A 21,078-nucleotide genomic window follows, 5' to 3' on the forward strand; every position below is an offset into this window, starting at 1 on the left:
GCTGCACACCCCATGTGGCTGAGTTAGACAAGTTAAAACAAGTAAAATACAAAATAAATCCGAAATCTTACAACTGAGTCGTACGTTCCTACTTTTCTGCAAAATATTCACGTCTTAGAGTTCTCATGGGATTTGCATTAAATTTACACAATATGTAAAATTATGTCCATATTGTAAAGCACAAAAACAGCCCAGTTAGTGTAGTATAAAATCCTAGTACGTCCCAGGAAGTCCACCAACAAAAAAAATGTGCATCTGTCAGTATGGGCCTCATTTATCAAACAAACATACGTCAGAAAACATGCGTTCGACCATTTTTACGTAAACGTCGGTATTTAGCAATTTGGACATGAGCGGAGGCTAAGACGAATCTCACGACAGAGCTCATGTCTGGTCGTAGCTCGTGTACGCAAATCTGAGTCTGTGGATCTGCGGTGTAGCACTACAAAATCTGTCCGTCTGAAAATAATTATGAAACAAACCTCAGCTGTCATCCAAGCATACACATCCACATATTCAGAACAGATCAAAACGGATTCTTAAAATGAATTAAACAAAATTAATTTTAAAAAGCCCACGCAGCTATTTTTTCCTCCATCTCTGTCAGGGTAAGGCTGGGGTCTCGTTGGTCTAGTCTGCCTAATGCTGTGCTTAAGTACCGCAACACGTTTTTTTGGTGGCCAGCTTTAAATCGGACCACTTTTTCTTGACCTAAATGCAAAGAATTCTTAATCAATTAGCAGGCATAAGCTTTTAACTGCGGGTGCATTCCACACTGCATTTTTATGAGCGCCTTTGACTCCACTTTTCAGACTGCCAAAAAGTACAAGTTTGTTTTTTTCGTCCTCCGATGGGCAAGGCTTCCGAACCATGAATATTTAAGGGCGTAACATGCTAATGACGATTAAATTCAGCCACCGTATTTATCAAGAACCAATCATTCGTACGCTGGGATTGGTCAGATACGAATGTTTCATAAATCACACGTGTCTTGTCGTAAGACCAATTATGAGCTCAGATCTGCGCCTGTTTTTACGCAATGTTGATAAATGGGGCCCTATGTCTCAAACCCACTAAACTGTAACAAAACCCCATTAAAATCAAAACACATCAGGTCTTGGTGGTCTACATCATATATGTCAACCTCTTTGAGGGTCCACCTGTATAACTGAGAAAATTCATAAAATCAACACAAAATCCTTATAACCTCCAAATCCCACTAAAATCAGTTTTATTACAGTACACACAACCGCATAGTGGTATCACATAACTGGGTCTTTGTTCAGATATTATGAGTTGCCTCAATGTCATTAAAGTCAAGATCATTAATATTTCCTCCACAGTTGAATTTCAAACAATAGAAATCTAGTATTCATGCGTCAAGCTGAATTTTATAGAACTGAATGTGTCAATTTAGTTATTTTTTTACAGAAACAAGAACTGTGTGTCATTAATGGAAAGACATTAATAAAATCATGAAAAATAATTAACAAAATAAAACCTCAGAACTTCGTCATGTGTATGGAAAATCACCTATGAGGTGTTTGAGACAGCCTTTGTTGTGATTTGGCGCCTTATAAGCTGACTAAATTGAACAACATTTTATTGAATCTTAAAATAAATAAATATGAACTCTACATGGTAGATCCTTGATCTCTGGACATAAATAGGAATAAACAAAATCTGTAGTTTTCGTCAAAAGCATTTCCTTTCAGACATTATTGGCATGAATGTCCCCCCATTACATCTGCGCTGATCTCAGTTGGCTGTGCTGCACATCAGGATGTAATTCATAAAGAATGCAGCACGTCTTATTTTGGGAGGTAAAAAACATTTTAGTCAATTGTAGTTTCTTGTCTGTAATATAACGTTTTAAAGAAGTGTCATTTTATTTAAAGCGGCAATTCATTTTGAAGTTATTAATTCCGACTGGACCATGTCTCGGCCAGAGAGCCGCGCAGTGTTTCGAGCTGTGTGAACGTAACGGAGGATGATTCTCGTTTCTTGACTACAACAAGACAAGAGTCCCATTTAGTGACTTTAATCCACACAAAAGTGACTCACGATATTTTAAGGAGTGGACTGGCCATTTCTGAAGAGCAGCGAATCAAAGAAGCAACGAACTAGTGGACCAAAGCATGGCCTCATTGCCTTACGCATCAAAGTGGAGTCACGATGCAGAAACGGTTGCTTACAGAGTCGCTGCAGACCAAACCCTTAATATCCGTAAGACTTTATTTGTATGTCCGTATAACTCTGAAACTCGGGAAAATCTGTATAATTTACGGACAATCCGTATAGGTTGACATGTATGGTACATTGCCCAAAACGTAATCATATCACCACATCATAAATGTTATGGCGACATATCAAACAAAGTCCGTGTACCTTATCTCAAACCGAGATCCTAATTACATGACTTTAAGATGAGCCAAAGAGTGACCCCCCAAACACTGTTAAGCCCACAAAAAATATAGTCATAGTTCAAGGGGAAACATCCATCCATCCATCCATCCATTTTCTTCCACTTTATCCGGAGTCGAGTCGCGGGGGCAGCAGCTCAAGCAAAGCTGCCCAGACCTCCCGATCCACACACACCTCCCCCAGCTCCTCCGGAGGAACCCCAAGGTGTTCCCAAGCCAGCCGAGAGATGTAGTCCCTCCAGCGTGTCCTGGGTCTTCCCAAGGGCCTCCTCCCAATGGGACGTGCCCGGAACACCTCTACAGCGAGGTGTCCAGGGGGCATCCGGAAAAGATGCCTGAGCCACCTCAACTGACTCCTTTCGACGTGGAGGAGCAGCGGCTCGACTCCGAGCTCCTCACCCTGTCTCGAAGGGAGTGCCCAGCCACCCTGCGGAGGAAACTCATCTCGGCCGCTTGTACTCGCGATCTTGTTCTTCCGGTTATGAGCCAAATCTCATGACCATAGGTGAGGATCAGAACGTAGATCGATCGGTAAATCGAGAGCTTTGCCCCCCTACTCAGCTCTCTCTTCACCACGACGGTCCGATACAGCGGCCGCATCACTGCAGATGCTGCACCGATCTGTCTATCGATCTCACGCTCCATCTGTCCCTCACTCGTGAACAAGACCCCAAGATACTTAAACTCCTCCACTTGAGGCAAGGACACTCCACTGACCTGAAGAGGGCAAAGCACCTTTTTCCGGTCGAGAACCATGGCCTCAGATTTGGAGGTGCTGATTTTCATCCCGGACGCTTCACACTCGGCTGCAAACCGCCCCAGGGGTTTGCAGGTTCCCGAGGGGAACCACATATTTCTGTGGTTTGAGGGGAAACAAACTGTTATTATGCCAACCTTTGTCCCTTCCAGGTTGATCTTTTATTTTACTTCCCCCCGTGTCCCCCGACTCTCAGTACTTTTACCCTAACGTTCTCGTTGTTTGATACATTACATTTGACTGTAGGAATTCTGGGTTGCGCTAGCCTCGTCCAGGCATTCTGTCTCATGCGTATCAGAAACTAAGGTGCCCTGTTCTTCTTATTGTTCCTCTGCGTCTGTCCCCATCATAGATTTCCTTCCACCCAGTTTAAATGGAGGCCCTGAAAAGAATCATAACATGTCGTTGTTATAGCACAAAAATAAAGCTTGAACTAACATTCTAAAGAAAATAAACCTGAAATTTCCAAGAATGGATCATCCTGTGAAATCCACCATAACATGCCAGATAGCATAATCATATTACAAAAGCCAATAAAATGTTATATGTATACATACACATTTAGCCAACATCATCCCACATCATATCAGTAGTCACATAAAAACAAGACCGACATCCTGCAATAGCTCTCTAATATGGGTTTCAGCCATATAGTTAGCCATATCACTTGATTACTCATCTATTGTCATCATTGCCTGTACAGGGAAACACCACAAATCATCTCACGATCTGAATGTGAGTCAGTTTGCCATGCAATTGCCACAGCAGTATACGCCATAACAATTTCCAAAGAACATCACCTATTATTCTACATAATTTTACTTCAGTTAATCATTCATCTAATCGGAACACACTGTAGAAGATACAGTTAATATCACTACATAAATACTTATATTAAAGACAAACAATTTCATTGGTGTGACAGAGATCATAGAAGTCCGCAACATGCAACTAAATCTACCATTGAGCTAATGTTTTATGACAACATAATGTGAAGGGAAGTCCAGTCCAAAATATCAGTGATCCTCCAAGATCTCTGCTGATTTATTTTAGTATGCTCTTCAGGAAGAATCAAAGATTCCTGTTTCATCCAGACTCCACACACTAGTTCTCCATTTGTACCTGAAATTAAAAACAAAATTCTCCACTTCCATGTGGCTGGGAGTTGCAGGCCACTGAGTGCGTTTTCCCCCCCACAGGCGACAAAGGCATTCAGCAATCCCCTGATGAAAGAATTCAACAAATTAAAACAATCAGTCCCAAAGAATACCAGGTACTAGTTCACTGTCTGGATTTAATACATTGCAAAGTTCCCCTCCAAATTCCTTGCAAAAATAAATTCAAAATCTGAAAAATAGAAATGTTTAGTCAAAACAGTAACATCCAGACAACACCCATACTTCAACTAAGACAAAATTTGGGTATTTTATGCTTTCAATTAACTCAAATCTTCAAATAAGTTTTTTTTTTTTTTTTTTTTTTTTGTGTCTCCATAGAATTTTCTCTTTTCTTTATCAATTTCATTCAGAATTCAATTACATAATCACCACAATGCCAAAAGCTGGGTGATACAAGTAACAGATTAACATGAAGAATCAAAAGATAAGAAAAAATGTAAGGCCAATTATTCACTATAAAACAGAATGTAAATAAATTGAATTCTCTCTCTCTCTCTCTCTCTCTCTCTCATTCATATTGGTAAATATATATATATATATATATATATATATATATATATATATTTACCAAAGCAAAGGAGACAGACAAATCAAATTTAAAATAAAAAATACTCCTACATATTTATTATGTTTAAAAATCATGCAAGAAAGTCTGCCTGCCGATAGATGGCAGCAACTCCCAAAATGCTTGAAGACTCGGAAGGGAGGGAGAGAGGGATTTCCTCCTCCCCTTCTTCCCGTTTATCGACAGCCTTTTCTTTGTGAAACAGGCTTCATGGCTCTCTACGTAAAAAAAATAAAACTTGGAAAATCTTTTAACCATTTTGGACTGGACGGAGTACTATCACCCAATCACGGAGCCGCCACAAAACACCAACAGCACCAAGTCGCGCCGTTTAGCAACCTCGAGCGAGCAGTAAAAAAGGCTAGGCTAGGTTAGGTTGACCCGCATGGCTTCGCGCTAATTCAATCAATCAATCAATCAATCAATTTTTTTATATAGCGCCAAATCACAACAAACAGTTGCCCCAAGGCGCTTTATATTGTAAGGCAAGGCCATACAATAATTATGTAAAACCCCAACGGTCAAAACGACCCCCTGTGAGCAAGCACTTGGCTACAGTGGGAAGGAAAAACTCCCTTTTAACAGGAAGAAACCTCCACCAGCACCAGGCTCAGGGAGGGGCAGTCTTCTGCTGGGACTGGTTGGGGCTGAGGGAGAGAACCAGGAAAAAGACATGCTGTGGAGGGGAGCAGAGATCGATCACTAATGATTAAATGCAGAGTGGTGCATACAGAGCAAAAAGAGAAAGAAACAGTGCATCATGGGAACCCCCCAGCAGTCTACGTCTATAGCAGCATAACTAAGGGATGGTTCAGGGTCACCTGATCCAGCCCTAACTATAAGCTTTAGCAAAAAGGAAAGTTTTAAGCCTAATCTTAAAAGTAGAGAGGGTGTCTGTCTCCCTGATCTGAATTGGGAGCTGGTTCCACAGGAGAGGAGCCTGAAAGCTGAAGGCTCTGCCTCCCATTCTACTCTTACAAACCCTAGGAACTACAAGTAAGCCTGCAGTCTGAGAGCGAAGCGCTCTATTGGGGTGATATGGTACTACGAGGTCCCTAAGATAAGATGGGACCTGATTATTCAAAACCTTATAAGTAAGAAGAAGAATTTTAAATTCTATTCTAGAATTAACAGGAAGCCAATGAAGAGAGGCCAATATGGGTGAGATATGCTCTCTCCTTCCAGTCCCCGTCAGTACTCTAGCTGCAGCATTTTGAATTAACTGAAGGCTTTTTAGGGAACTTTTAGGACAACCTGATAATAATGAATTACAATAGTCCAGCCTAGAGGAAATAAATGCATGAATTAGTTTTTCAGCATCACTCTGAGACAAGACCTTTCTAATTTTAGAGATACTGCGTAAATGCAAAAAAGCAGTCCTACATATTTGTTTAATATGCGCTTTGAATGACATATCCTGATCAAAAATGACTCCAAGATTTCTCACAGTATTACTAGAGGTCAGGGTAATGCCATCCAGAGTAAGGATCTGGTTAGACACCATGTTTCTAAGATTTGTGGGGCCAAGTACAATAACTTCAGTTTTATCTGAGTTTAAAAGCAGGAAATTAGAGGTCATCCATGTCTTTATGTCTGTAAGACAATCCTGCAGTTTAGCTAATTGGTGTGTGTCCTCTGGCTTCATGGATAGATAAAGCTGGGTATCATCTGCGTAACAATGAAAATTTAAGCAATACCGTCTAATAATACTGCCTAAGGGAAGCATATATAAAGTGAATAAAATTGGTCCTAGCACAGAACCTTGTGGAATTGTCAAAAGTGTTTTAAAATTTAAAAATCGATGAAATGACGAGCCAATCCGCAAAAGTTTTGTGACTCGATCGGTATCTATATATACAGTTACATTTATTTACACGTTATTTTAAGATCAGTTAGCCTTTTAGCATCTAACGCAAATAGAATGGGACATCACTGAAAACCCTGCGCCAAACCGGTCATAAATTATCTCCCGACAGGACAAAGAACAGACACGCTACCAGGCAACAACCCCGTTTTCTCCCAAATATACTAATTTAAACAAAAGATAAAGACCGCGGTACGTAACAAACGTTAGAATTAACTTGTTCCCTTACCAAAAAGTAGTACATGCAAGTATGTTTCAAGTATACTTCCAGTTTACTTTTTATATACTTATCAGTACTATTTTTTGGTAAGGGTTAGTCAGAACGCAACGAAAAGTTTCAAACATAACACCACAGTTAAACATGGATCCAAACCAACCTCACATGAGTGTAATTTAGCATGCATTAAAAGAAACAATCAGAACATAATAAATTCATTACACAATACTATCAAAGACTAAACTAACCTGGTTGTCCTACACCCAATTTTAACCCCACAGAACCGCACAGAGTCGCTCCTGCGTTTAACTTAAGCCACCCCACATTTATGAAAAATAACAAACATTCGAGGCACATTACCAAGGCAAATCACTCCTTGATAAGTCTCTCATCGTAGGAACACTACGGCATGGGGAACCGCATCAAGCCCTCCTCGACATCAGCTGGACTTATTCCCCAAGTACTAAAATTACCATAAATATTAGAAAAGACGAAAAGAAAAAAAACATTTCCATCGTGACCTTCAACAACTCCTCAAATTAACTACAGAAATTTCAGACGGAAACCATCACTTTGTGCAACCAACCTTAATTTTTTATAGTATTCAATATTGCAGAAATTCAATCATAACAGGTTTCCTGTTTACCTAAGAAAGGCGCTTTTCTGTTGGTTGTGAAAAGTTCACATGGACCATCGCCGTTCACCGAGAGCAGATTACATCCCGGGTTTTCGGCACCAATTGTTATTTCTACCTGGTTCTTTTTATGTAAAATTCTGCCCCTTACCAAAAACCAAACCATCGTATTCCTCATTTTGAGTTTATTCAAGGTCACGTTAGAAACCAGGCTTGGGACCCTCACAGACAGTGTTCATCTTGTGAAAGGCCCCTAAAATGAGTCATTCAACACTTTTTATACCTTGTGCGTGTTAACATGGGTGTGGTTTAGTCTCATATTTCTAATGTTACTGGCTCTCACCAACAGGGGAGCTCTCCCTGTATCTGAAACTTGGACAGATGATAGAGTAAAACTTAGCATATTTCTCAGAACTTCCAAACAAATAACACAAATACTTAATAGCTAACATAAAACAAAGAATTAGCACAGATATTGTCTAACAATACCATGACCAAATCTTCTCCTGTATTAATATTTAGGTTTTAATACCTACTCCTGTAATTATATAGTACCATATTTTTATTGTATATGTTGTTTATTACCCTTAATAAATATATATATATATATATATATATATATATATATATATATATATATATGATGTCTTATCTTTCTTATGTCTTATTATTTATTATATATACTTGAGCCGCTTGGGTGGGTAGGGAGAGTTCCCATGGGATAAAAAAGCTTTTCAACCTACCATCCCTGGTTCTCAAGACCAGGCACCTAAGTGGCTCTACTCTTTTCTACTCTTCTATTTTACTCTTCCTTTTTAGATATACGAGGTCTGTTAAAAAAGTAACAGACCTTTTTATTTTTTGCAAAAACTATATGGATGTGAATGTGTGATTGCATCAGCCAAGCTTGAACCTTCGTGCTCATGCGTGAGTTTTTTCACGCCTGTCGGTTGCGTCATTCGCCTATTAGCACGCCTTGTGGGAGGAGTGGTCCAGTCCCCTCGTCGGATTTTCATTGTCAGGAAATTGGCTGATCGACTGCTGCTTTGCTTCATCAAAATTTTTTCAGAAAGTGTGAGAGACAGCCAAGTGGAAACCATTTGGAAAATTCAGTTGGCTTTCGGTGAAGATCTTATGGGGCTCACACAGATTAAGGACAATTACAACTGGATTAAAGACGACCCACAGCGGCGTATGGCGCGCCGCACACTGAGTGGCGATCGACAGGCTCAAACGACCAGATCATTTCCAAAGTGAACGCTTTGTTGATCCGGGACGTCGTCTGACTACCAGAGAAATGGCAAGACAGCTGGACATGTGACTGAGAAATTGTGGACGAGCTGGACATGCCACAACATGTCCTGTGAGGCTTCATCACGGCTTTGCTTTTTGTTCTGTGCCCTGCGCCTCCGTCCTGACGCGCGAATTCCTCCGCACGTCTTTTCATGACAAAAAACTCCTGTAACAGTGGAATGGGCCGTTCATTTCCAAAGTAAATGCTTTGTTGATCTGGGACGTCGTCTGACTACCACAGAAATGGCAGAAGAGTTTGACATCAGCACTTTATCGGCATGAAAAGACGTGCGGAGGAATTTGCGCGTCGGGACAGAGTAACCAAGGAGTAAGTGTGCAGGCTTTTTTAAAAATTATTTTGTTCTTCCATCTATCCATCCATTTTCTTCTGCTTTATCCGGAGTCGGGTCGCGGGGGCAGCAGCTCAAGCAAAGCCGCCCAGACCCCCCGATCCACACACACACCTCTCCCAGCTCCTCCGGGGGAACCCCAAGGCGTTCCCAAGCCAGCCGAGAGATGTAGTCCCTCCAGCGTGTCCTGGGTCTTCCCCGGGTCTCCTCCCAATGGGACGCGCCCGGAACACCTCTCCAGTGAGGCGTCCAGGGGGCATCTGAAAAAGATGCCCGAGCCACCTCAACTGACTCCTTTCGACGTGGAGGAGCAGCGGCTCGACTCCGAGCTCCTCCCGAGTGACCGAGCTCCTCACCCTATCTCTAAGGGAGCGCCCAGCCATCCTGCGGAGGAAACTCATCTCGGCTGCTTGTACTCGCGATCTCGTTCTTTCGGTCATGAGCCAAATCTCATGACCATAGGTGAGGATTGCGTCGCGGCGGAGCCGCATGGCGCAAAGCAACGCCGTGATGAAGTCTCACAGGACATGTTGGGGCATGTCCAGCTCATGCACAATTTCTCGGATACTCACACGACTGAAAAGCACCCGGAAGCCGTCTGAGCCATCTGAAAGCCGTCCTGTGAGACCAACATGGAGGTGGTTTTGTCCCGCACCATGAGCGGCATGGTGGCGCAATCCTCCGCTTCTCTTTCCATGTCATAGGTATTAAAGGCATTGCGCTGCGGTGGTTTGAATCATATTTGTCTAATAGATTACAGTTTGTTCATGTAAATGGGGAATCTTCTTCACAGACTAAAGTTAATTATGGAGTTCCACAAGGTTCTGTGCTAGGACCAATTTTATTCACTTTATACATGCTTCCCTTGGGCAGTGTTGTTAGACGGTATTGCTTAAATTTTCATTGTTACGCAGATGATACCCAGCTTTATCTATCCATGAAGCCAGAGGATACGCACCAATTAGCTAAACTGCAGGATTGTCTTACAGACATAAAGACATGGATGACCTCTAATTTCCTGCTTTTAAACTCAGATAAAACTGAAGTTATTGTACTTGGCCCCACAAATCTTAGAAGCATGGTGTCTAACCAGATCGTTACTCTGGATGGCATTTCCCTGATCTCTAGTAATACTGTGAGAAATCTTGGAGTTATTTTTGATCAGGATATGTCATTCAAAGCGCATATTAAACAAATATGTAGGACTGCCTTTTTGCATTTACGCAATATCTCTAAAATCAGAAAGGTCTTGTCTCAGAGTGATGCTGAAAAACTAATTCATGCATTTATTTCCTCTAGGCTGGACTATTGTAATTCATTATTATCAGGTTGTCCTAAAAGTTCCCTAAAAAGCCTTCAGTTGGTTCAGAATGCTGCAGCTAGAGTACTGACGGGGACTAGCAGGAGAGAGCATGTCTCACCTGTGTTGGCCTCCCTTCATTGGCTTCCTGTTAATGCTAGAATAGAATTTAAAATTCTTCTTCTTACTTATAAGGTTTTGAATAATCAGGTCCCATCTTATCTTAGGGACCTCGTAGTACCATATTACCCCATTAGAGCGCTTCGCTCTCAGACTGCGGGCTTACTTGTAGTTCCTAGGGTTTGTAAGAGTAGAATGGGAGGCAGAGCCTTCAGCTTTCAGGCTCCTCTCCTGTGGAACCAGCTCCCAATTCAGATCAGGGAGACAGATACCCTCTCTACTTTTAAGATTAGGCTTAAAACTTTCCTTTTCGCTAAGGCTTATAGTTAGGGCTGGATCGGGTGACCCTGGACCATCCCTTGGTTATGTTGCTTTAGACGTAGACTGTTTCATAATTATTGTATGGCCTTGCCTTGCAATGTGGAGCGCCTTGGGGCAACTGTTTGTTGTGATTTGGCGCTATACAAGAAAAAAGTTGATTGATTGATTAAAAAAAAAAAACTCCTGTAACAGTAGAATGTCCCGAAAAAGTGCTGATGTTCACGCCTTCTGCCTTTTTTGTGAAAGTTAGACGACGTCCCGGATCAACAAAGCCTTCACGTTGGAAATGATCTGGTTGTTTGAGTGGGTTTGATTGGAAAAATTTGATGCAGCAAAGCTCCAAATCGTTCAGACATTTATTCACAATAAAAATCCGACGAGAGGGGTGGACCAGTGCTCACACAAAGCCTGCTCACAGGCGAATGATGCAACCGACAGGCCTGAAAAAACTCTCGCATGCGCACGAAGGTTCAAGCTTGGCTGATGCAATCACACGTGATTCAAATCCATATGGTTTTTGCAAAAAATAAAAAGGTACGATACTTTTTGGACAGACCTCGTATAGCGTTACAATAGTCCAAACGTGAACTGATAAAAGTATGGGTGGTTTTCTCAAAAATCTCTGCGGTTTAGTAAAGGTTTGACCTTAGCTAACTCTGAGTTGGAAAAAGCTTGCTCGAACCACAGAGTCAATTTGTTTATTACATTTTAAACGGTGGTGTAGTCTACATTTTTGAAGTGGGTAGACTGTGTTTTTTGCCCGTCATCAAACCCGTGCATTGCGCCCCGGTTAACATTTTTAACACCATAACAACAAATAGATCTATACTTTCCATCTGATTATTTATATTCTATATTTGCCACTATAAATGTGAGAAATGTGTCAGAATGTAAGTAATTTGCACCAATTGCAAAATACAGTATACAACAGTAAATTTAAGAGTGATTAAAAAATACAAAGAACAAATACATTTATTTTTTGGCATCTGAAAACCTAATTTAACAAAGAAATTTAATCAGGTCATAAACCAGGAATAAACAATGATTTAAATCCAGCCAAAAGTATCATATGCAAGCTACTGTGTATTGTTTAACAGTAAATAAGACAACTTTAAGTCACAGTCACTCAAAAAAAAGTGACTGTGACTCCTTGTTATTAAGAAAGAAAAGTTCTCTTAACAATAATAAGGAGCAGATTATTGCAAGAGTTCACTTTTCCTCCCTCTATTTAGTATCAGATATGAGCCTGTACTGTCAAATTCAGCAGCCGCAAGATTCACCCTTCATATAATCCGCATGGCCCCACGTTGTTTGTGGACAGTTAGACGCATAAACAAAAACAAAACAGAACACACCGGTCTACATGAGCATGCACCGGCTGCAGAGCCTCACGCCTCCTACCACAATCTCTGTTGAAATTGACAGTCCATCAGGTCCAGACGGGGGAGTGGAACCTGTAGGCTTTGTGGTCCATAAGGAAACCTACCCAGTATAAACAAGCTCGTATTAGTATACGTTAAGTTCCATTAAAACAGCAGCTAGGCTGAAGGACAGAAGCTCGCTCCCAGAAAATTCACATACAATGAAAATATGGTAGATGCTTTACTTTGCAGAAACCTTTTCAACCCATGACAAAAACATTGTAGGCCAAATCAGTGGCACAAAAGTATAGTATGAAGACAACCAACTAACTAACTAAGACATCCATGCAACTACTGAGAGTATGCCACTTACCAATTCCAGTCATTTTAAAACTACACTATCCAACAGCCAACGGGACTCAAGCTCAAGAGACATCTGTAGATTACTGGCAAAACTATTTTTTTTAAAAAGCTGTTTCAGTTTATATTTTAACAATAAATGAATCAGAGACATTTGCACAAGTAGAATCTCTCCACTTATTGTGCTCAAATTCATATTTTAGAAATGACTCTGTCCTGATAACAACATTAAAGGCAATTACATATTTTGTCAAAATTACAAGTTGAAATGAGCATTAAAAAAATTCAAGAGGTTTATGTCACAGAAATCCTACTTTACAGTCACTGCAGTCATTGTTAAATTATTTCCTGTTGCATTTATAATAAACATTTGTATTTATTTACATTGTCTGTTTTTCTGGTTGAAATGAGATATAATCTACCAGACTTAAAAGTACAAATTTCCATGTTATTTTGTCTAAAAATAAATGTCTGAGGTTCCTTATGTTAAACAAGAAATTATCTAATCTGAAATAACAGGTGGTTTTAATTTACAGATGAAAGGTTTCTAAAGAACCATTTATTGATTTATTTAGCTATTTTAGTTACAAGTGTTTTACACTTTTTTAACAGTAATCAGAAATTCTGAGGTAACAAACAACAACAAAAAAAACATTTCCAAGGATTTTTCTTCATAAAACTGCTCCATAAATGAGCAGTCCTGTGACACTTTTGTTTTGTACAGATCAGTGGTTTATTTTTACACCGATCCATTTTGTACAGATCACTGGTTTCTGCCACTAGTCTTCCATGTTTTGGCCCGACGCGTCGTTCCTATTGGACAACGCAAAGGTACGTCACGGCTCAGAAAATTGGATTGGCTTGAACTTTGTCTACGTCAGCCTGCCGACAAGCGGCAATGTGTGCCCCCGTCAGCATCTAAAAACCAATGCGTCTCATTGAAAATAATGCTTTTTAGACCGTTTTTTTGACGTGTCTGACGTATTGGTGTGAAAGGCCCATTAGCTTAGTGAACAAATAAAAAAATAGCTGTTGTAGGCTACCCTACTTACCAGAAATGCATACAGCGCCAGGTTTATCTCCTCCACTCAGTGTGCAAACTTCATCAATCGGCCCTGAAGCAGCAGGTGGACGTTTTCGGAAAAAAAAAATCTAAAACCGAGGCCAGTTTTCTTTTCATTTTTCGGGTAATAATCACCATCGATACTTCCAGCATTTTTCTTGTTTGTGTGCGGCTTTCACGCTGATTAGCTGGTAGCCCCGCCCCATTTCTCTATGAGCCAATTAAAACTCTTATCTAGCAGAGCAAGCGGGGGTGGGACATACGGTGCACTTTGCAGTGATGGACGCCTGATGGCTGTCTTTTAAAGGGAGAAAATAAAATTAGTCAATAAGCGCTTATTTTATTTACACCGTCACGTTCCCCGGCGCAATTTGAAGTGGGTAGACGGAAATTCCTGGTAATTTTAGGTGAGTAGACGGCATCTACCTGCGTTCCGCGTAGACTACACCACTGATTTTAAATCTGAGGCAAAAATCACATCCAGATTCCTGACAGTGTGGTTGAGCTGAGAGCCAAAATAAGTGATGTTTTTAACTGAATTTTCATGGCTGGAACATCCAAAGATGATGAATTCAGTTTTTGACTTGTTCAGAGAAAGTTTTGTGATAGCCAGCACTTTGTCAGTGAGACAGGAATTAATGGTCTGTGTGTCTGAAAAAGAAGTCATAGGCAGATAGATTTGTAAGTCATCCGCGTACATATGAAAGGACACATCATGATGGGCAATAACAGAACCTAATGGCATAATGTACAACCAGAAAAGGGCAGGGCCAAGAATTGAACCCTGTGGCACACCGGAGGTCAGAGGAGCTGGTGAAGAGGAGAGGTCGTTAATCATAACAGTAAAAGACCTATTTGAAAGATATGACCTGAACCACTTCAGTACAGGTCCCTGGAGACCCATCTGCTGGGCCAGGTGGGTCAGCAAGATGGAATGGTCCACTGTATCAAATGCTGCAGTGAGATCCAGCATGACCAATAGCGCAGGTGTCTTGGAGTCCAGAGACAACAGAATGTCATTCCGCACTTTTAAAAGTGCCGACTCTGTGCTATGGCGCGCTCTGAATCCGGATTGAAATTTATCATAAATTTGATTTTGAACCAGGAATGAGTTTAACTGAGTAAAAACAAGCTTTTCAAGAACTTTGGAAAGAAAGTGCAGATGGGACACCGGTCTGAAATTTGACAGCACAGCGGGGTCCAGGTTGGGTTTTTTGATAAGTGGCCTGACCACAGCCTGCTTAAAAACAGTTGGCACAGACCTTAGCCTTAGACAGGTATTGAAAAAATGAAGAGATGGTCCAACTGTGTCAAAAACCTGCTTAAGCACCTTAGATGGAATAATGTCCAAAGGACAATTAGTAGGTTTCAGTTTCTGTACTACATCGGAGAGCTGTGAAAGTGACACTGGATCAAATGTACTAAACATAGCAGGAGCAACAGGATAGACATCCAGCTTCTCACTGATGCAAGGCAGTCTTCTAAAGATTTTATGTGAATGAGATTACCAGCAGTTATCGGCACGTATAACTAAGTATCATCAGCATAGCAGTAGAGCATGACACGGGAGTGGATTTTCACTCCTGTCTCATCCCGCTCCAGAAAAAAAAATCCCATCCTGTCCCAATCCTGGACTGGAGTAAAAAAATAAATCCCATCCCGTCCCACTCCTGTAAAGATAACTCCCAATCCCATCCCACTCCCACTCAAAATCAGTCCCACTCCCATCCCACTCCCATATGTCTCGCACCATGATGATCAATCAGGGACTGAATATGTAGTGACGTGGAGATGTCTGGAGTTTGACTGAAGACGTGAACATGTCCTGTCTCTGGTAGCAGCCTGTGAGCAGGACTTATGTCTCTTTTGTCCTTTATTTCACAATTATGACAGAGTTTTTGGAGCGAGCAGCAGCACCACAGCAAGCAGCGGAGTTTCTTTCTCTTTTTATTTTACGTGCGCGCGCGAGCGAATTGTCTGTGGAGAATATTTTATTAACTACACAGATGTATAATAAAACAAATGGTGACTGGTTTCTAAACACAATTATGACAGAGTTTTTTGGTGGAAGAGCCAGCTGCAGCAAGCAGCGGAGTTTCTTTTATTGTTTACATGTGCGCGCGTGAACGGGACAGTTGGTCCTCAAACTGGGTCCTGCAGAGGCGGAAGGACCGCTGAAAGCAGCCGTCATCCAGACTCGGCTCCTGCAGCAAATGATACTCTCTGTATTGGGGGCTTTTTACAACAACTCGCTCCGTGTGATCAGGTCCGTCATGATGACTTGGCTGACAACCAGAGAGCGGCGGGCGGAATGGAAGCTCCTCCTATTTGATGACGCACCGGTGCGAATTTTCGCAGCAAAAGCAGAGCAACACACCAGGCGAAGGAGGCGCATCCGTCGCCACGCGACCCCCGCTAATTTGTAGCGTCTGATCGCGCCCAGTGTGAACGCGTTTTGGTTGTTTTAAATACATGAAAATCATCATCTATTTTTGGCATTCCCGCTCCTGCCCGCTCCCGTTCATTTTTATTCCCGTCCCATCCCAATCACGGGATTGATCAAATTTTGACTCCCATCCCGCGGGAATCCCGCAGGAATCACGTGACCCACAGGAATTCCCGAAAAATGTCGTCCTCTACATAGCAGTGAAAGGTAATCCCAAAACGTTGCAATATGTGCCCAAGGGGTGCTCTTAGGGTTGAAACAATTAATCGAGTAATTCAAATCATTTTATTACAAAAAATGTTTGACGCCCAAAGCTTTTAGTGTTGTAATACATATGCCAGGCCTGTGTGTGGCGCTGTAATGTCCCCAGAAAAAAAAAAACAGAAGAAGACTAGAGCATGCCCATAAGCACACTTTCATCAGCGCCACTAGCTTAGCTTATGACAAGTTAAAAGTGGACGCTCTTGTTTTGACCAAACAACTGTCCAGTTTCTGGGTCTTCTGTGTTCGTACGTGCCCGCGGCCGACGTGCTTGATGAAGTCCTGTGCAAAAAGTAGTTCCCAGATAATTGTGATATTCCTGTGAGATAATGAGTAAATCTCATGTTGACACTCATCTAAATCAATTCTAAAATTTACCAGTAATAAAATTATAAAGAGAACTGAAGTTTTAAGAGCGGCCGTAATAAATATTTAAGAAACTTAAAGTTTATGAGCAACTTCACCTGTTATTGCTCAAGCACATTGTAAACATTGACACGACGGAGTTTCATGCGGAAAAGTTCAGAAAGATATGATTGGAATGTTTTGATGACCATTTACAGTTGGTGATGAAAGAGTTGGGCGTTAACTTAGTGTTAAAGTCAGAACAAGAAGCTGCACTTAAAGAGATCAATCTGGGACAAAGAGACACATTCTGTGTGTTGTCGCTCCAATGAGAGCGACACTGAGCAGGATGGCCCATAAGCCATATATAAACGCTCATCACATTAGTGCCTAAAGCTCCAGCTTTCCAATGTGACACAGAGTAAAATAAAGCCTTTTAAGAGAGAGAGGGTCCACGCTGATCATCTGATACAGACTGACTGTGCATTTAAAGCGAAGCAGTGTGTTTGTCTATTTTTTTAAAAACACACGGTCCACTCGACGTGGGGACTGACTATTGACTGGGCGGCCGGCTGCTGTCTCTCTCTGCCCGGTGTGAGGGGCTCAGCACTCCCCTCACAACGGGGGAGTCACAACTCTGTCCCCGGCCACACTGACAGTTTCTGAAAGATCCTCTCAGCAGAAGTCCACTCTTTCTTCTGTGTTTTGCTCAGACTTGCACTGAGTGTTTCACGTTTTAACTTTTGCTTTTTTGGGCAACACACAACACTTCACAAACACGGTAATGTAAATAATAATAATAAAAGTGACTGCAATGCTTGCATGTTCAACCTCCAACTGAAATGCATCTGCTAAATCGCAGAGAAAGAGGGATTAAAAAAATCACACAGGGACCCAGTCCACCAACCTTGAAAAAAAAAAAAGCTACATTTTACAAGTTGGGGAAAAAACAAAACAGAAACCACATCCCATCACTATTTCAGCAAAATGTCAACATTTTGGTGCAGCTATTTTATTTGTGTCCAAATAAAGCTTTTTGCACGGGAGCACTCAGGTTGTGTGGATTTCCATCCATCCATCCATCCATCCATTTTCTTTCACTTTATCCGGAGTTGGGTCGCGGGGGCAGCAGCTCAAGCAAAGCCGCCCAGACCTCCCGATCCACACACACCTCCTCCAGGGGAACCCCAAGGCGTTCCCAAGCCAGCCGAGAGATGTAGTCCCTCCAGCGTGTCCAGGGTCTTCCCCGGGGCCTCCTCCCAATGGGACGTGCCTGGAACACCTCTCCAGCGAGGCGTCCAGGGGGCATCCGGAAAAGATGCCTGAGCCACCTCAACTGACTCCTTTCAACGTGGAGGAGCATGCGGCTTGACTCCGAGCTCCTCCCGAGTGTCCGAGCTCCTCACCCTATCTCTAAGGGAGCGCCCAGCCACCCTGCGGAGGAAACTCATCTCGGCCACTTGTACTCGCGATCTCGTTCTTTCGGTCGTGAGCCAAATCTCATGACCATAGGTGAGGATCGGAATGTAGATCGATTGGTAAATCGAGAACTTTGCCCCCCTACTCAGCTCTCTCTTCACCACGACGGTCCGATACAGCGACCGCATCACTGCAGATGCTGCACCGATCCGTCTATCGATCTCACGCTCCATCTGTCCCTAACTCGTGAACAAGACCCCGAGATACTTAAACTCCTCCACTTGAGGCAAGGACACTCCACCGACCTGAAGAGGGCAAAGCACCTTTTTCCGGTCGAGAACCGTGTGGATTTTTGCTGTGATATTTGTCTCATTTGATCCAGCACGCCTTTTTTTTTTTCCCCACTTCTTGGATGTGTGTGTCTGTTCTGATTTACTAAGATTTTGGCGCAGAGACATTGTGCCACTGCTTAGGGAGAGCCCTGGACTGTTGATGGTGTTTAAAAACGCAAAAGTACTTTTTATCCAATTGCTCAAATAATTGATAGAATACTCGATTATTTAAAGAATCGATAGCTGCATCTGTAGGTGCTCTTCCTGTTCTGACTGTGACATCCTCTTCCTCAGCAGGCGTCGAGCTGGTAACTCCTTCAGCACCTCACCTGACACTGCAGAGCCCCCATCAGGGGTCTGTGCTGATGTCCGCGTCCCGTCCACAGCGCTGCACGTGTTTGTAAGTATTTGAGCTGCAAAGTGCTCTCATCGCCTGGGTGTAGAGGGGACCTGGCTCAGAACTGATAAAGATTTTATCATAACTTTTGTTTTTCAATATAGTATTCCCAAAATGTACCTCTTTGGGGCACTTGTGGATGCACATTGATTTAAATGTCTGTTGGATGTTAAATGGTCAATGATGACCATCAAAGCTTTGTTTACCCTCAAGCAATCCTGGTCAGAGGTGCAACATGCGCCATGTCACATTTGGACACTCCGGGGATGTCCTGCGGACATGTTTGGACGCTGTGGGGACGTGCTGCCGGTGTGGTGTGACTGACACCCAATGAAAGGAAGGAAGCTGAAACCAGTTACCGTCTGTCTGTCTTCCATCAGGATGCTCATGATGGCGAGGTAAACGCTGTGAAGTTCAGTCCCAGCTCCCGTCTCCTAGCCACCGGAGGAATGGACCGCAGAGTGAAGCTGTGGGAGGTCTTATCTGGTGGGTGGAGCTAAAAGTATCGAGACACATTGTGTTAGTGGTAAGAACATTTGAAACCATTAACCTTTTGGGGGAAAAAGGTACTTTTTACTGCTTTCTCTTCTTTGTCACATCTGACATTAAAATTGTGGTTAAGGCTTTTTTTTTTTTTTTTTTTTAATTGCTGAACCACTGCTGCCAAGCTGGTGTTAGTTCCCACTGCAAGGCATCATGGGAGCTGTAGTATTAGCCTTGGTTAGTGACTCCTCCCAAAACTACAGTCATTAGCCATCAAGAGGGTCCATTTTGGAGAGATGGCGGTTAGAGAGGATTCAGACAGGGAAATCACTGAGGTGTCTTTGAACAGAGCAAACCATCTCATCAGTCTGCTACAATGCCATGAACGGAACAATAACTGTCTGAAACTGTTGAATTTTTAAGTTGTTCAACAGCCGGGGCATGAGTGTGTTCATGTGCACTGCATCCTGTGCACACAGCCGTGATGTCCCACGCAGATTCTGGTGTGTGTGTGTGTGTGTGTGTGTGTGTAGCACTTTGACTTCCATTTAGTATTTTGCAATATTTCCAAAATGGTGAGTCCATAGTGTTCTCCCCTCCCCCAAGTATGAAATGACTAATTATTAGGGTGGACATATAGTGATCAGCAAGTCCATCTGTCCCTCCGTCTGTTTTCGCTTGTTAGTGTGATATTTCAAGAACCAGTTGACCATTTTCATCCAAGGGTGTACTTGAGTGATTCCCCCTCCCACACCGGTCACTTGTGGGGTCTGAGGGGACATGTCATCTCTGATGACTCTTGTTTAATTAAAGGAGGATGAAGTACCGTCATGGCGTCTCTGCAGTGTCCCTGTTGCTGAAGCATGTTTCTTTCTTGTCCTGCACTTGGCGCCATGAGAAAGCGGTTTTGCCCCCCCTGTACTCTGAACAGTGTTTTTACGACGGTTCTGTCATAAACAGTTGTAGACTTTTTTACCACAAGTGGATTTGAAGAATCTTTTGTCAGTTTCTTCTCTGATTTCTTTCTTTCTTAATTTTCATCATTTCTTGGGATGCGTTCACTGCCTGTCTGCTGTGAAATAACCACAAAAGCTGATTATGGTCTTACATCACTACTTGTAATGGCTTCCTTGGTGGCAAAAGCATGAGGACCCCTCTGGCCGTGTTCATTTTGTAGAACGTGCAGGCATGTAAAGTTTGAACAGGAGAGGCCCAAGGTGTGATCCCTGAGGAAATGTGCATGTTCCCTCACTCATTTTCTCCACCAATGAAGTTGGGATGTGGTTATGTTTTCGCCCGTTTGTTTGTGAACAGCCTGTAACCCACAAATTTTCATATATTGTCATGAAAATTTTTGAGGTTAAAGTCATCAAAAATCAATATCCTTGAATACTGAATGAATTTTCAAAAATTTACAACTACGTAAAAAAACAAAAAAAGAAAAGAATTTCTTTCATATTTAAGAGGATTATATAATATGGTATCCTTTTGTCACCTAACAAAGTTTGATTCAGATCCTATCCGGATTGTGGATTTTGTGGACATTTGAATTTAATATATTAAAGCCCATTTGATGTACATTTTGCATT

The 21,078-nt window shown here is 42.1% G+C and overlaps 1 protein-coding gene across 5 annotated transcripts in view; it reads left to right on the forward strand.

The window, feature by feature from the left end:
- atg16l1 (ATG16 autophagy related 16-like 1 (S. cerevisiae)) overlaps positions 1-21,078 on the forward strand; it is a 164,587-nt gene that overhangs the window by 69,636 nt on the left and 73,873 nt on the right. For 3 of the 5 annotated variants that reach the window (XM_034169002.1, XM_034169004.1, XM_034169006.1), the window contains 2 exons: positions 18,904-19,009; positions 19,387-19,492. In XM_034169002.1, coding sequence (XP_034024893.1) covers positions 18,904-19,009; positions 19,387-19,492 — 212 coding nt within the window. The remainder of the gene's footprint in view (positions 1-18,903; positions 19,010-19,386; positions 19,493-21,078) is intronic. The other 2 variants (XM_034169003.1, XM_034169005.1) reach the window with 1 other exon arrangement.

The sequence above is a fragment of the Thalassophryne amazonica genome, chromosome 4 (assembly GCF_902500255.1).
Source record: "Thalassophryne amazonica chromosome 4, fThaAma1.1, whole genome shotgun sequence".
Lineage (NCBI taxonomy): Eukaryota > Metazoa > Chordata > Actinopteri > Batrachoidiformes > Batrachoididae > Thalassophryne > Thalassophryne amazonica.